Source organism: Opisthocomus hoazin, chromosome 15, assembly GCF_030867145.1.
Source record: "Opisthocomus hoazin isolate bOpiHoa1 chromosome 15, bOpiHoa1.hap1, whole genome shotgun sequence".
Classification (NCBI taxonomy): Eukaryota; Metazoa; Chordata; class Aves; order Opisthocomiformes; family Opisthocomidae; genus Opisthocomus; species Opisthocomus hoazin.
The window spans coordinates 17,152,791-17,168,680 of NC_134428.1; the positions used below are offsets into that span (position 1 = coordinate 17,152,791).

The 15,890-nt window shown below is 35.7% G+C and overlaps 1 protein-coding gene across 1 annotated transcript in view; it reads right to left on the bottom strand.

Moving 5' to 3' along the window:
• The window catches only part of DNAH3 (dynein axonemal heavy chain 3), an 86,602-nt gene that overhangs the window by 53,181 nt on the left and 17,531 nt on the right, over positions 1–15,890 (bottom strand). Inside the window, exons 4-16 of the mRNA XM_075436173.1 lie at positions 15,031–15,132; positions 12,330–12,555; positions 10,750–10,819; positions 9,498–9,684; positions 8,766–8,955; positions 6,857–7,052; positions 5,756–5,881; positions 4,855–5,050; positions 3,301–3,480; positions 2,747–2,883; positions 2,483–2,588; positions 1,723–1,901; positions 197–381 (exon numbers count right to left, since the gene is read on the bottom strand). Of these exons, the coding sequence (XP_075292288.1) occupies positions 197–381; positions 1,723–1,901; positions 2,483–2,588; positions 2,747–2,883; positions 3,301–3,480; positions 4,855–5,050; positions 5,756–5,881; positions 6,857–7,052; positions 8,766–8,955; positions 9,498–9,684; positions 10,750–10,819; positions 12,330–12,555; positions 15,031–15,132 (2,080 nt within the window). The remainder of the gene's footprint in view (positions 1–196; positions 382–1,722; positions 1,902–2,482; positions 2,589–2,746; positions 2,884–3,300; positions 3,481–4,854; positions 5,051–5,755; positions 5,882–6,856; positions 7,053–8,765; positions 8,956–9,497; positions 9,685–10,749; positions 10,820–12,329; positions 12,556–15,030; positions 15,133–15,890) is intronic.

A 15,890-nucleotide genomic window follows, 5' to 3' on the forward strand; every position in this document is an offset into this window, starting at 1 on the left:
TATGCCATTTTCTCTAACCATTCCTTCCTGCACTGGTACATTTTGGCCTCTAGTAAATTATTTTTATTCCCTTTTTGTCTCTGTTGGAGCTTTCGATTAGCATTCTAGAAGATGGAACATTTATCCATGCAGAGCCCAATATCTATGTATAAATATATTCATATGGAGACTTTCGTGTTTTGTAATTGAGACATACAGGAAAGATCAGCATAGTCCATGAGGAATTCCAGTCTGTGTGCTGCTTCAAAGACCTCCCGTCTCATTTTAAAAGCAGTAACTTCACTGGATTTCTTTAAGTATGCATCAAATTCCACTAGCTCTTCTGTGTTCAGAGGCACTTCACTTAATCTCTTTGCAATGAAGTTATATTCATTGCAGATTCTACAACAAAAGAAAACAGACATATCACTGGGATGATAAGTGAAAGGAGATGCAAGATGTTTTAAGCAAGAACACTAAATTTCTTCATAAAGTATTCAGATTGAATACACACAGTAGACAGGCATTTATTAAGGATGTCATTTTACTCTACTATCAGTTATCTTGCCCTACTATGTTTACAAGAATTGATATATAATAGAATGATTGCTAAATTGGTTACAAATTACAATTAGCAGTATATAAACAGTTTCCTTTGTATGGGTTTAGAATTTGCTTTCCAAGATCCAGTCTACTACAGAAAGAAGTGTTTGAATGCGGTAAGCAAGAGCTTACTTAATCACCCCACAAATACAAAATGAAGTACATGGTATGAAATAAAGTTATAAAGAGAAAAATTAATAAACAATTAAATTTATTTTATATTGTACGTGGGAACAGAAAATACAGAAAGGAAAAAAATCCTGTTATTTTCCTTCTTCACAGTGACATATTTTCTTGTTCCAGATTCCAGTTCAGTACTGCAAATAGCTATACAGACAGCAGGCATGCAAACAGAAACCATACACAGAGGACAGGTTCATTTAAACCAACTCAAGCCTTCCAAATGTTAGGTGTTCAGCATAATCTCATGGCTTAGATCCCCTCCACAGTAAGTGGAGGCAAAGAGGCCTCTCTAGACTGTGGTTCATCTCCACCTGGAGATGTTTTTTAGATAAGTGGGTTGAATCATTTCTTTACGGTGATTGTCTCTCTCCATTCACTGTGAAAGTATTCTTTAATTGTCAGGGCAGGTTCTTTTGTTGGGGATTTTTGGTGTTTGCTGGGAGTGGGGTGGGGGTGTTTTTAATTCACAGAACCAGGATTATCCCATTATACTGAAGTCAAATTAAATTTTCAGGGTCCTTTTTTCTCTTTTTTTTTTTTTTCCTTTAAACGTGCCAAGATATGAAATCAGGACCATTACTTCTCTAGGAAAAAAAAAAGGCAAAAAAAGTGAGGGACAAGACAAATGCAGAGCTGTATTGTACTTTCTTCATGTTGCTTTAGCTGGACACTAGCAGGCAAAGCAAGGACCTCAACCCCAATCCTGGGAGATCAGTAAAGGAGGAAAGAACAATGGTGTATTTCCAGTCTAATCTCTATGTACACCCTATACAAACTAAGTAAGATATTTATTTAGAAGTATTTCTGTTCCTGTTAATTTTAAATACCCACTTTGGTGTCCTTGTACATGTCTGGTCAGCACTGAAAAACCAGGAGATGAATAAAGTTATCTCATCCACATACATACAGCATCAGTCCATCCAGACAGCAAGAACCGTGCATGCTAATGACACGTACCTTTTATTTAACTCTCTGTTTTCCATCACTTCAAATTCAATCAATCTGTCTTTAAGATGCTGGGTCCGATTGCAGAGTTCCTCATTCAGTTGTCCAGCATCCAGACAGAACATGGCCAGGGGGACAGTGACATGCATGGAAGCAATCTCTCTTTTCAGTTTTGTTAAGCTGTCAATCTTCTACAAATGGAAAATAATACATCTGTTATTTTTCCTTAAAGTCTATAGATTAAAAAGGCCAAACAACAACTAATTACTTCCCATGCAGCAAATGGATCACATATTCCAAATACAAGAAGGAATAACTATTTTTTCTCTTTCCAGAGCTCAGCTCCTATCCACAGATTCCAGGGCTGAAAGCTTTGCACAGTAATACCCCATATTAAGGAACACCACAAGATGCCTAAAGTATTCAGGCAGAGGCTAAGTCAGGAATGCAGACAGAAAAGTAGACAGGGCTGACTATGGACAGGACAGTCAAAAGACCAGCAAGATGCAGATTCACCAAATAATCTGGGCAGCCTTCCGCCAGACTTCTACTAAGACCCAACAAAATCCATAGAAGGCGGCCATAAAGAAACCTTCTACATTTGCACAGCAGCCCTACAGTAAGGGGCTATGTAAATTGAGATGGCTTTCCTAGTATTCCCAAGGTTAAAACATGTGATTTGAATGGGAGTTCTTTAGGCAATATATTAGGAAGTCAAGCGCGATGTGTTAGCTGCTGTATGAACACGTAGCAGTTGTCAGTTACATATTACCTCCGTTAAAGCTTCCAGAGAATGACCTTCTTTCAAGAAATCTGTGACATCTTGCTGTGCATTGTTGTTCAAAAGATTGCTGTATTTCCTGTACGTGTTTAAATACCTTAAACACAGAAGATCACAAAAACAAACATAAGATTCCAATGTGAAGATTCTCTGTAATAAGAAACAAATCAACTCAAACTGTTTGTTTGAGTCAAATGGATAGGGTTATGAATACGAGGGTTTGGATGGGCAATGGAGTTAACAGCCAAAACTTACTTCTGTGGACCAAGTATGTTGCTCTCAAAGATCTGTTCAAGTTTGTTCACATACTCTGAAAACAGCAACTCATCTGGTTTGACTGTACTGAGAGTGAGATCATCTCTTTTTAATTCTGGAAATAGAAATCTTTCTACCTAAAGGGAACCATTGCAAACACTATAATAACACATACAATAAAGGAAATAAGGCATTGTATTACCCATCACCCGCCACTTCAAAGAAATGTGTTATTTGATAAAAACACTGCAATATGAAAAGGCTCATTCGTAATTAACACTTGGTTACACACATAGTTTACTCACAAAAACTATATGAAAATCAAACCAGGGCTTTAATATAAATTGATTCTGCAAAAGGACAATTCCAGTGCTATCTTCTACAATCACAAAAGTTCACACAGTTCTTGATACACGACGGTCATCTTTATCTTCTGTTTGTCAGTTTTCTGCATAATTTTTTATATCATAGACAGTTTTTATTCATAGTAGTGAGCTGCCAGGTTAAGCTACAACAATATTGTATTTTGTATGCAGTTATAACTTATCCAGTACCTTTGGAAGTTCCTCAGCACTTTGCAGGATCTCCCTGAAGCAATGACTGATTAAATCCCAACATTCTTTCAAAGGTGGCTCAAAAACAATGTTGGGTTCTTCCACACTGAGTTTGACTGTTAATATCTGAGGTACAAAGAACTGCATTTCTTGATATGGTTCTGTAAAATCACTTCCACCCTTAGGGAAAAGAATGAAAATTGTACATGTCAAAGAAATCAGCTATAATAATTTTCAAAAGATTCAAACTCCCCCAAATCTCTTAACTACACAGCACCAATGGAATCTTTGTCCCTGATTTTTATTCAAAACACTGATGCCTCAATACACGAGATTTTAAGGTGCCATCTCCTAAATGAATCTATAAAAGCTGGAATTAGCTACATGGATTTAAGTCTAATTGCCTTGATTTTCCCTTAAGTAACAGAAGTAAAGCACTAATTACCATACAGAACAAAAGCTCTAAAATATGCATAATGCCTATGAGAAAAAATCTAGAAAAAAATACAAGATCCTGGTTTTTTAATTGCTTTGTACGGTTAGTAAGAACTGCCCTACCCCCAAATTGCCTTTACATTATGGAGTCCTAATCCATGACTAGACTCCTAATGTAGATGGTATGATTATTTAAAACAAACACACAGACACACACAACACAAACAAACTAAACCCCAAACCCAAACCAACCAATAAGACAAAAATAAGCCTAAACAAAACCTCAACCATTAGCAACACCACCAACACCTACATGCAACGCCTACCGTAATTTTGACAGCATATTGTATTAAGTGTGCTCCTCTGACTGCAATGCAGTATTTAATCTGCCACATTTATTCCGTTTAAACATGTTTCATTTTGTCTTATCATGGTAGTTCTTGGGTGATCTGATATTTAAAGAACTCATTTACACTAAGAGGCAACTTTATCATAGGCAAAACAGTGGTAAAAACTCTCATGGTGTAGTGTTATTTATAATATAATTATATTGATAGATAGATATAATTTATTTATTTATTAATATAATTTTATATATATATATGTATATATATGTGTGTATGTATATATATATATAATTAATTCTGTGCATTCCCTGAAATAACACAGGGCACTCATTCGGTATAGACAGGCACACCACATACATAAATTACCTCTGCAAAGCATTGCATGCATGACTATGCACACTTCTGACTTCAACGGGAATTATTCACATGCTTTCAGAAAAACACATTTAAGTGTTTTGCCTGGTTAAGGCCCAAAAAAATAAAACTAAAAATAAAATTTAAAAATGCTCACTCACTCAAGACAGAGTTGAAAACTCCTATGAACTGCTAGGTGTAACCCTAGGCCTGCAAAATGATTATTCAAGTGAGTAGTTCTTGACCGTGCAAAGAAAATTCTACTCATTATGCACAACTGTTTGAAGGATCCAGCCATTTTTTATGGAGGCAGGAGCTATCTGGGATATTTTAGCCTTCAACAAGCATTACATTTTATGGCTATATGAAAACTATAAATAAACCACAGAAAACTATAAATATACTTCACAGCATATACCTCGTGGATCATAAAAAATGCAAGAAGATCTTCTAAGGAGTTAACAACCATCTCACGTAATTGTAATGACATTAGAGCCGCCACTGAATGAAAATAGCTTTCAACTTGCTGAGAGGAACCACAATCATTTTCAGGAGCAAAATGAAGCCATTTCCTTTTTTGATCAAAGAAAATAGATGCACAAGTTGGGATCCATCTACAATGAAATAATATGGAGATATAGTTTTTAAAGCCTTATTAGTCTTACTTTGCTCCTTGCAATGAAATCTAAGCTCAGAAGCAACCCAAAGAATGAGCAAAATTCAAAGGGCTAGGAGAGAATTGTTAATCAGATGTCAGACAAAACTGTACCTACCAGGACTCAGAGGAAACTTGAGTTTTTAAGCTAAGGATTCTTTTTATAATAGGTCCCTACCCGTAGTTCAAATGAATATTAATAGACAGAATGCTAGTGATAATACTAAACTATTAGCATTAGCCGGGAAACTTGAGTCCATCAGAGATCTCAGGTGGTAGAATGCAGTCACCTAATATCGTGGGCTACCACCTCACACAATATCTTTCTTAAAATCATCAATTTCCATAGTTTAAAATGTTAGGTTTTCTGTTACCATTTTTATAGATTTAGACTCCACTCCTCTCATGGTTAGAAACCTTCTAATTTCCAGTCTACACTTCATAGTCAGCTTATTCTCACTTGTTCTTGTGCAAGCGCTTTTGTAGTTTCAATGGCTCTTTCAGCATCCAGATGTTTATCCCTCTCCACTAATCTCCCCTTTGTTTTGACAGCCTTGTAGTTGGGACTAGTGTCATTTCAGTCTAAGATATGTTTTAAAAAGGGAGCTTCATGTAAATCAGACCCTAAGATACACTATCTACTGTTACTACAGATGGCACTAACTTGTTCTGAAGAATACTGCGAGCTTCCGCACAGTGACTTCGAATGACCTCCTCAATTTCAGTAGGCAACAGTGGCAGGTCTCTACAAAGCACTTCTTTTGTGCGAACAAACCTTAGATGACTATACCTATGGAAGTAAAACAAAGAGTAGATATTTGATGGAATTCTGTTTAAAAGAAAGCCAACATGAAATATAGTCAGGAGGGTCTCATATGTACTTATAAACACTAACAATATGATTTTATTGATGCATACCATTTCATTGCTAAGCTGTCCAACAAGTGCACTTCTAACAGGGTTTTTTGCTATTGGCAAACATAAAAGGCTTCAAAAATTTCCTTGTTCCATTTTAAATTGTGTTAATTCTTTGCTAAAATGGTCAGAATAATTGCTTGACTTTTTGCTAGATTCACTAGTATATCCAGGCATTGAAGAACATACAGAATGACAATTACTGCCTCTACTCCATATTAACAGTAATAAGTACCTATCGTGGCTAACTTGGGGGACAAAATAAAATTTTATCAGCAAGGCATATATCACAGTCTGACACATGCAAGAGCTTAAATTCCTGAAAAAGGTACTTAAATGCAAAAACAGTTCTTGGGATTACTAACCTCCATATTTAACTTCATAAGAAAACATATCTCAATTTTCGAAAGTCCCCAGAACAATTTCCAACTACAGACATTTGAAAGAGACTCAATTTTAAGAGTTAATTTTGTTAATTTTGGGAATCAAGATGAGAATTCCAAAACACTATTTATTTGAGCACTGAATCTTAATTTAGGGGTAACATCTTTTAACAAAGGGGATGATCTTTTCATAGCACGAAGTTATCTATTCTTCACCGTGGACATGTAAAACATGTTCATGTTTGCATTCAGAGTCTGCAGGAAGCAATCATTTTATGTTGAAATTCCTACATGCTCAGAAAAGAAATTTTTTTAGAAAACAGAAGAGATTTTGCCATTTTCTCTCTACTGACTCCCCCAGGACTCCCGTAGCATATGTACAGAAGTCAGCAGTGGCACGCTCTAACCAAGCCATAAAGTTAAAACATTCTGAATTTAATTAAGATCCTATGAACAAGATAGCTTACTGAGAAAGCCAGAGCTGTTGCAAAGTGGGCATCAACGGATTCACTATGAATAGATTCCTCTCATTCCAGCTTTTCACTTCTTGGTAAGAGGTGTGCCATGGGACTGGTGCACGAACAACTCTCTGGGGAAAAGGGCATGGGGTACTTCCAATAAACAGTCTCTCTCTCTCAGCTGGATCCATCAAGACATAATCAACTAGAATAAATCATATATATCATGGTGAGACTGCATGTATGGTCAAAATCTACATGTGAAAACACAGTATCTCCATAGTTTAGGAAGTCATAGAGTACTGCACATTTAGAACTCATACACTGTCATATAGTTGCTTGCATGTTTTTAGGATGAAACACAGCACAACAATCAAATTACCAATTTGACTCTAAAATTATTTCAGAAACAGAAAACAAGAATTGCTCCTGGTTCTAAAAATGGGAGGCAGGAGAAATAGCTTCTCGTTCTGTCTTTCCAGTTGAAGCGTATCTATTTCGTGCTTCAATTCCTCATCCATAGACCAGGGGTGGAAGTATCTCCCTTTCAAGGATGATTTTTAGAAGGCTTCTTAAATGTAAAACACAGCAATGTTATGAATCATCTGTTGCATCTAGGAAGGACAGGACATTCAAAGGGCTGATCTATGATCTGCTAAATACCAAAACTCGTGTGCTACCAGTTCTGACCAATGGCCCATTACATACAAGATTAACAAAAGCTGGGATGCAGACTCACTACCACTTGTTGACATTAGCATTACCACAAAAAGGAACCGCAAACACTAAAATTGTGACATTGATAAAAGGCCAATTAAAGGGTACTTTGACAGATATCAGAGACTATAGAAGGCAGAGCAAAAACTGTTCCATCTCTCCTTTTTATGCTGTCATGAATGAGAGGCCACATCTACTTACTGGTCAATATATTTCAGAATATTGAAAGGAATCATTTCACATGTGAAAACCCAAGAAAACTGTAACACTACTGGAAAGCAAATTAAAAAATCTCATGTTCTACAGAACTGTCTCTTTCACATTCACATTCAGATGGGCATTACTGAATTTGAAGGATTATGGCATTCTTTTGTATTAATGTTTTCATGGTGATCTTCTATTTGTTGAACATGAGCAGCGTAACCATGCACATTAATATATCACCTAATTTTCCTTAATTCTGTAATGTCTTAAATGAAATTCTCTGAACTTGTGACATGACCCCAGTGTAACATCTAACTTCACTGGAGTTATGAGACAGGTGAATTTGGCTGTTAATGGGTATCACTCACTTAGTGCAGAATAACAAAAATGTTAGCCTGGGAAGTGTCTGTTAAAATAGCCTAGTTTACCCTTTCCCCACATCAATATCAAATATACTTTGACTGCTGTTGACAAATACTTGTCTATCATGCACTTCAAAGCCTCCATCAATCAATAATCTGCTGCAGTCCTTCACGATCTTTATAGTAACAATGTCTTTTTAATTTCTCATCTAATTTCTTTTGCTAAAAATTAAGATGATTAGTACTTGTCCACTATCATTTTATCAATCCCCTTTTTATATATCTGATGAGATGATGCAGAAGTATGCATTTTGAACGTGATTTGGATTTGAATTAGCAATGGGAAACTGTAGAAGTATGGACAAAATTACTCTATGCATCCAGAACTACTGAACTTGGAAATTACTATATTTAAGTGACAGAACGTAGGGCTTAGTAAATAGGTATTTGTTGAAACTGGAATGCTAAGTAGCATGAAGTAGCATGATCACAGATTATATTCTCTCAGGTATCTATTGCAGTTCTACTGACCCCAAAGGAATTCTCCATGGGTGCCAAGAATAGAATGCAGACTTGCTTTCAAAGTGCAATAAATATCTACATACTCTGAATTACTAAGAGATTTTGAGTCTTACCAATGGCTTTCATGAGGCTGATACGATAGTCCTCCTTAATCTCTTCTTTTAAGCTTGCAAGTAAATTTTCCAGGTCTGGGTTAGCAAGAATGTGAGATGGAATATGCTTTAAAATTGCGTTCATCACTTCCTTATCTTGAGGTGCCAGCATGTCTTCCTGCACTCCATTATGTATGTAGTAACAGTACCGCTAAAAAATAATGTTGAAAATATTATGATTATTGTATGAATTTTCTGACAGGTAATGAATTACTACAAACTATTTCTAGCTTTTCTATCACTTGAACCTTTTCAGCAATCGAAAGGTGTTTGAATATAACGGATTTTGGCCATCTATCTCTTGGCTCTTTTTAAAGCACTCCCAATGCCTGACACTTTTGGAATACTTTCATTTGTTTTGATGTAAGCATATACACCAATAGAACTGAGTGCAGCATATTAAATTACTGATCTCTGAAGCACTAGCCAACAATGCGAGAGGTTAAGAATTTGGGAAGATAATTCTACTTGCAAACCCATTAGAAAAAAAAAATCAGACCAGGTAACTAGAAACAAATGGGAAAGGAGTTGACAATGTTTAAAAGCAGTTTCCTATATTGAATATTTGCATCTTCTAAACTTCACGTACTGCCTTCTTTTCTCAAAGTAAACTGTTAAGTAAACAGTTTACAGACATACATTGCAGATGGTAAGTGCTGCTACTTTTATTTTAAAAAGAAATTATATAAATACCTCTATATCATTTCTTGAAGGTGGCTTTTCTCGCTTACTTATCTCCTTCTCATATAAATGCATAACAACAAATTGTTCTTCTGGGGTCAATGGCTGGTTATCTGCATAATGTACATGTAATTCTGGCATATGAGCAGGTGCACACAGTGAAATGGGATCCAAACTGTTTAACAATGTTGGTGTACTTCTGGAAAAAAAAAGAATACAAGTTTAGTGTATAAAGAAGCAGTAATGAATTCTTAAATCAATACGGACAAATGACAAACATTATATAAACCACTTACACTGCACTGAGGACAAGTATGGCCTATGAAGTATTTCAGTCACTCATAAAAAAACCTCAGTAAAATTGTATAACATAGCATACTACTTTAACAGAAAGAATACAATCATGTAAACCTTACAACTGTATGATATCCCTCAGACATGCAGCATCTTATAAGCAATTCTATTAGAGCCAGACCTACTAGCACTATTATTTAGGCTGCCCCAGATCTCCACCTATTTTCAGGTGATTATCTTGCCAAAATCTTAACAACCTGAGGCAAAAGGTTAAATTGTCTCATATGCACAAATGTTACACTACAGACTTCTTTTTCATGATTATATGCTGTTTTCTGTAGGGCCTTCATTCACACTGCTCAGGATGAACAATACCCAGTCTGTAAGCTGCCTCTCCGTACTAAATTTACTTCACATTATCAAGTCTTCAGTTGAAGAGAATTTAAATATCATTTTTTGTCTTTTTTTGTGGTACTCACCACCATGTTATCTTAACAAGGAAAAGGTAAGAAAGTTACCATCATAGCCCTTCCAGAGAGGCTGGAAACTATTTCCCTGGTTTACAGATGCAGAACATAAGAACAAACAAGAGAAAAATTCAGCACAACTCTAGCAGCATTATAGAGCATTTGAACACTCACAGCAAAACTAAGATACTTCAGTTCTCTATTCTGCACTTCTGTTAACTAAACTCTGGGTTCTCAAGTCAGTAATCACAAAAGGAAGATCCTTCCTCCAGCATGCCTAGGACTGAAATTTGTCCTGCCACAAAGAAGCAGTTAAAGGTGCTCTAGCTTAGCACACCATGAAATTTCAGTCTTGATGCACATATTTTTTTTTTAAAAGAGACTAAACATTTCACGCTTGGATGCTTAACATAGCATCCAAGTAAAAAGAAATATTAAATCACAACTCAGATATCTAGACTGATTATAATAATCTGTATCTTTATAATACTATAGTACATTACCTATCAGAATTCCATTGACTTCTTTGTGCAAGTTTGAGCTTTTTCCTAGAAGGATCAAATTCTTTTAAAGCTTTAAGCACCAGTTAAGAAAATCACTTACCCAATTATTTTTCAAATAAGATATTATTTCAGATTGGTGAAAAACAGAGCTAATTCAATTAATCAGATAATGAAATAACAGAAAATTACAATTTCACAAAGAAGACTTTAGTTTCGACTTTGCATTTAGCAAGACATTAAAATCATGTGTTGAATAATCTTGCTGATTCTGGGACTATAAATGAGTTTCAGGAAAGCATTCAGCTCATGCTGAAGACTTCAGTGTTACGTAACTACCCTGCACAAACCATATTTTCTGCACTAGGACTTTCTGTTTCGAATATAAAAGCACCTATAAGACTTACAGTTCCACCAAATATACTGCACATCAAAAATGTGAGAAGTACGAACTATTACCATGTGCTTTTCAGAGTACCAATAAACAAACCTTTTAACAAAATTAATACATCATGCTTTTTCACCAAGAAAAGTACAACGACCTGCTTCCCACATCCCACAAACGTACTGGAGAAGTATACGGAGTAGAAGAATCAGGTGTGTGATAAACTGTTAGAGAGACCCAATGAACAAAACCAAACCCTTTTTAAACAGCGTAAAAGGGGATTAAGCAGATATTGAAGCCATTATGTCTTGTCTATCCCAGGGAAATGAATTTCTAACACTTCAGGGAAGCAAAGCAACAAAGCAGGATGAGTATATTCACAGACAGACTGACAGTATGTAGAAAACTATGGATTATCTAGTTAAACGTCCCTTGATACAGAGGACATTTAACTAGATAATTAAGAAATAAAGCTCATTAATAACGTCAGAAATTTCAGACTAGGTAATGGAGTTAATTTGACATCTGGAACTGGTAAGATACTTAAAGCCTAAACGACTTGTTTTCATAAAATATTTTGTATATACATATTGGTAAACTTAAATAGCAAGAGCATTACAACTCAACCTTATTTGCTTTATACCACAATGTCACGTTGAATCGACAGCATATCTCATATTGTAGGATTTACATACGTATGCACAGTTATCAATCACATAGTTTAGACATAAAGAGTGTATTAATCAATATTTATTGGAATTGATCCTCAGGTAAACATTTTAATGCCTGTCTCCCATCTTGCTTTGCTATGCAAGATTCATGGATATGAGCAGAACAGGGGTGCACATTGAATTTGTTTCTGTTTTCCTGTTGCTACTAACTTTTACTTCTAACAATAATAAGAGCTAACTTGTATTTTGTTCATTTTCTGCTTTGTAAACAATTCCCTCAACATAATTGCATGTGATTATTTGGAGTGATGAACCTAACCAATTAATCAGAAACTGGCCTTACCTTTATTAAAATTATGCATGCTTTTGGAAATTTGTCTATACTGACACTGAGGTGACAAGCTTGTAAGCATTTATTAGGGGTAAGTGATTTTTCTAGGGATGATGCTTTAATAAATAAGCAATTAGAGATAAAAATGCATAGAACAAGCAAGACTAAACTTATAAACACATTCAAATATGGATACACGGTGAGGCTGTTTTCTGCTCTGCTGAACCCAGTAATGTCCCTGTCATTGATGAGGACTTAAATTTGTGTACATCTTTCAATTTTAAATCCCGTGCAGTAAGAGTATAATTATTAGCTATGGAGTCACTTGGGCTTCGGTAGTAGCTCTCTTCTTTGAATGGAGCTGCCAAAGTCCATGATGCTCGTTGCATCAAAGAAGGATAACAGCTGCTCTTAAGGACAAGCTGAAATTGGAAAAAAAAAGCAATAGTTTTACACAGCACAGTAATTAAAGAGTCTTCTTAGAGCTACAACAGGGTAAAAGATCAATTAGTGCAAAGAGCAAATACGTAAGTCTGACTTAGGATCTAAAAATAGATTGGTGGTCAAATGACTCTGATGTTCCACACATCTATGAGAATAATTTTACAGAATGCTTCAGTACAAGTACTGATGTATTTTTTCCATAATCAAGGTCTTTTTTATAAATAAGAGAAGGCGTTAGTACATTATCTAGTACTTTCTACTCTCCCACATCTTCATCTTGCTTCTTTTCTTCTTACATTTGCTTAAATTTAGAAAATTTTTATTCCTCAAGCCTTTGTTAATGGCCTGTCTACTTTTAACACTCAACCCTTGCAATAGGTGAACAATAATGCAAGTTTAAAAATTGAAGGTCTCATCTTTCTCCCTCTCCCACATCAGTGCAGCTTTTGTAATAGATTTCTTCCGTCTGCTCATTCCATGTCTTCTCAGGTGACGGTATCTATTGATTGGCTTGTCATCAGTCCTGATGTCTAAACTTTAATGAGATAGCTCACAGGCATAAGTCATGTGGGATTGAGAAGTATGTTTCTGATCAAGATGTCCTCAGAGAGAAAAAGTACATAAGATAGAATCATGAATGTACTTCATACCATGGCTCCTAAAGCTGTTAGTCTAAATTAATATTTAGCTTGTTTCTGTATTACATCTTCTTTAATGATTTTTTTACTTCCCTAGACTCACACAAACATATTACCACTTCCTCTTCTTTGCAATTACAATTCTTACAACATTACCATCATCAGTTTTAGATCATTCTTAAAAAAAAGGCTTTTAAATATGTTCATGACATCCCATCTCTGGTTCCCTCATTTGTCTTGCCTTTCTCCTAGGAGCTGCAGTTAAACTCGTCTTCTCAGCATTTTATGACCTCTGAGACAACAACACACTAAAGCATAAGACAGGTTCTTTTCATTTAACCTATACGTGCAGCTATGGATTATTTTTTGTCTATCACAGGCTTTACTGAGAACAACAATACAGTTTGGCAATCTGCAGCACAGGCTAAGGCAAGATTACTACATCTGTCTTGCATTTTTCTTCTGACTAACAGGGCTAATCTTATCAGCAAAGAAAAATGCGTTCACACTACTGCTGCAATCATACTCCCTAAATTAGCTTCTGAAAGTTCATACAATCTTTTCAGTTCAATTTCTCCCACTGCACATGCTAGACAGGTGGGTGTGTCCCTGAATTACAGTTCTGGGAGATGAACTGATACAAGAATTAAAAATAATTCAGAGATTTGGAGATTTTCCCCAGAAAGTCACTGTGTATCTTTAGGAACTGTTGAAGTTAGCATAAAGTCTGAATTCTCATCTCCTCTCTTAATCAGGCCCGCTTTGTAAATTATGTTCTTTCTTCCACACTAGGTAGAATAACTTTCTGGGTGCAGAGCAGGTGCGCTGCTAATCGTGATACTCATGGGCACCCCTTGGGCAAAAAGTTGGTCAGAGGGGAACAGCCATATCTGGAGAAGAAGAAAGTCACCTGCCAAAAATCTACTGCTTATGCAACACAAAAATTTCAAGGCTGGCTAAATCAGCTCCCATGTCTCATATAAACCCTTAACACATCCCCAGCAGTCCAACTGACTTTTGGATGAAAATGAAAGTTTTTTATGTAAATCTTCATTTAATAATTTTCACTTTTTTATCATTATTTTAGAGTATTTGTTTCACTTAAAATTTCCTATTTTCAAACAAAGTCCAAAGTAATCCATTTTCCATCAGGAACTACTTAATTTTCTTCACAAACAGTATCTTTCTAAAGAAAGACATCTTAGATGAACTGAAGTGCTGATGCAAACGAGCCAAACGAACAACTGTGAGGCACTTACAGTGGGGAAAGCCAGCTCTCTCTCCTTTCTCCCCTTAAGAGTTGTCATACACAATTTTTATTTGCGTCACACAGCAGAAGCTGTAGTTGTGCAGTTGTGCAAGCTATCCACTCTGATCAGTGCTGCACCTGTCAAGCTCTCAGCTGGATTTGGAACAGCAGTCTAACCCTGGGACTTTTGAGCTCTGCCATAAATGACTGGGAGGGGAAGAAATCACTGTTTGGAAGAAAAATATTTTTCCTATTTGCTTCCTTCCCCAGAAACTTAAACTCAAAATACATAATCCAAAATTTAACAGCACATAATTAACTATAAATTTAAAGAACAGATTTAAACTGCCAAGGTTTAATATCCAAATCTAACAGAAGGTGTAACAACACTTTTCTAAATAAGAGCAGCTCTAATAAAGTACATGACAATCTGCTTAGTACTTAATAGTTTAAATAGTTTTTCCTATCTTTACTTCATCAGCCTATGGTAATATATGATGCCTAAAATCATGCTAGCACATGTAATTTAAGGCATATTCTGACACAAGGGGAGAGAGCATATATACCTCATACAACTCTGAAGGTGCAGCTGAAGCAGAAGCAGGTAGGGGTGGTAACTCCGGTAACCGTTTTGCGTGACTCATATTATACACAGAGTCATTTTGTGACTAGAAAGAAATGAAAAACAACTTCAAAGACATTTATGAAATACACTGTTTTGAAAAAGATTCATTCAGAAAGAACAAAGACTTTCAGTTTTCATTTAAAAGGATGTATTGCAACTTCTCTAATTTTAAGGAAATGGACATTCTGTGTAGAGGATTCCTTAGCAACACAGGTTTTCAGATTGCACAGTTATTTGTCATCATTTGATAAACCTTCTAATCAATAAATATCAGATTAAAAAAACTCACAACATTTTTATATCACTGAAAACAATTCAAATTGTTTTAAATATTTCTAGTGACATTAAAATGTCACCATTTTGTGTGAAGTTTGTAACGGTATAAACACAGTACATTAAAATATCAAAGCCTATCAGCCTGCCAAACTGACAGTGAAAGAGTCCAAATTACGTGAACTGCAGAACAGAAATGCAGGGTATTACAGGGGAGAAAAAAAACACTATACTTTTTCATGTCTATAATGACCCAGTTCCAGAAGAAGCTACATTGTCAGGATGCCACTGGAAGAACAGATTGCTCACAGGGATTCTGCAAAGTGTTTTAATACAAATGTCAGAATACCTAATATGTCTTAGGACTATGTTCCACCTCCTCAAGGTGACCATACATTGAGGGGGCCTTCCAGGACTCCATACAAAGTTCTCTAAGGATATTTTCTCAGAATTATTTAGCCTCATAGTGTTTTCACATGTTTTTGAATGGCAGCTTTCCTTAGTATGGGCAAAAACCTCACCCCTAGT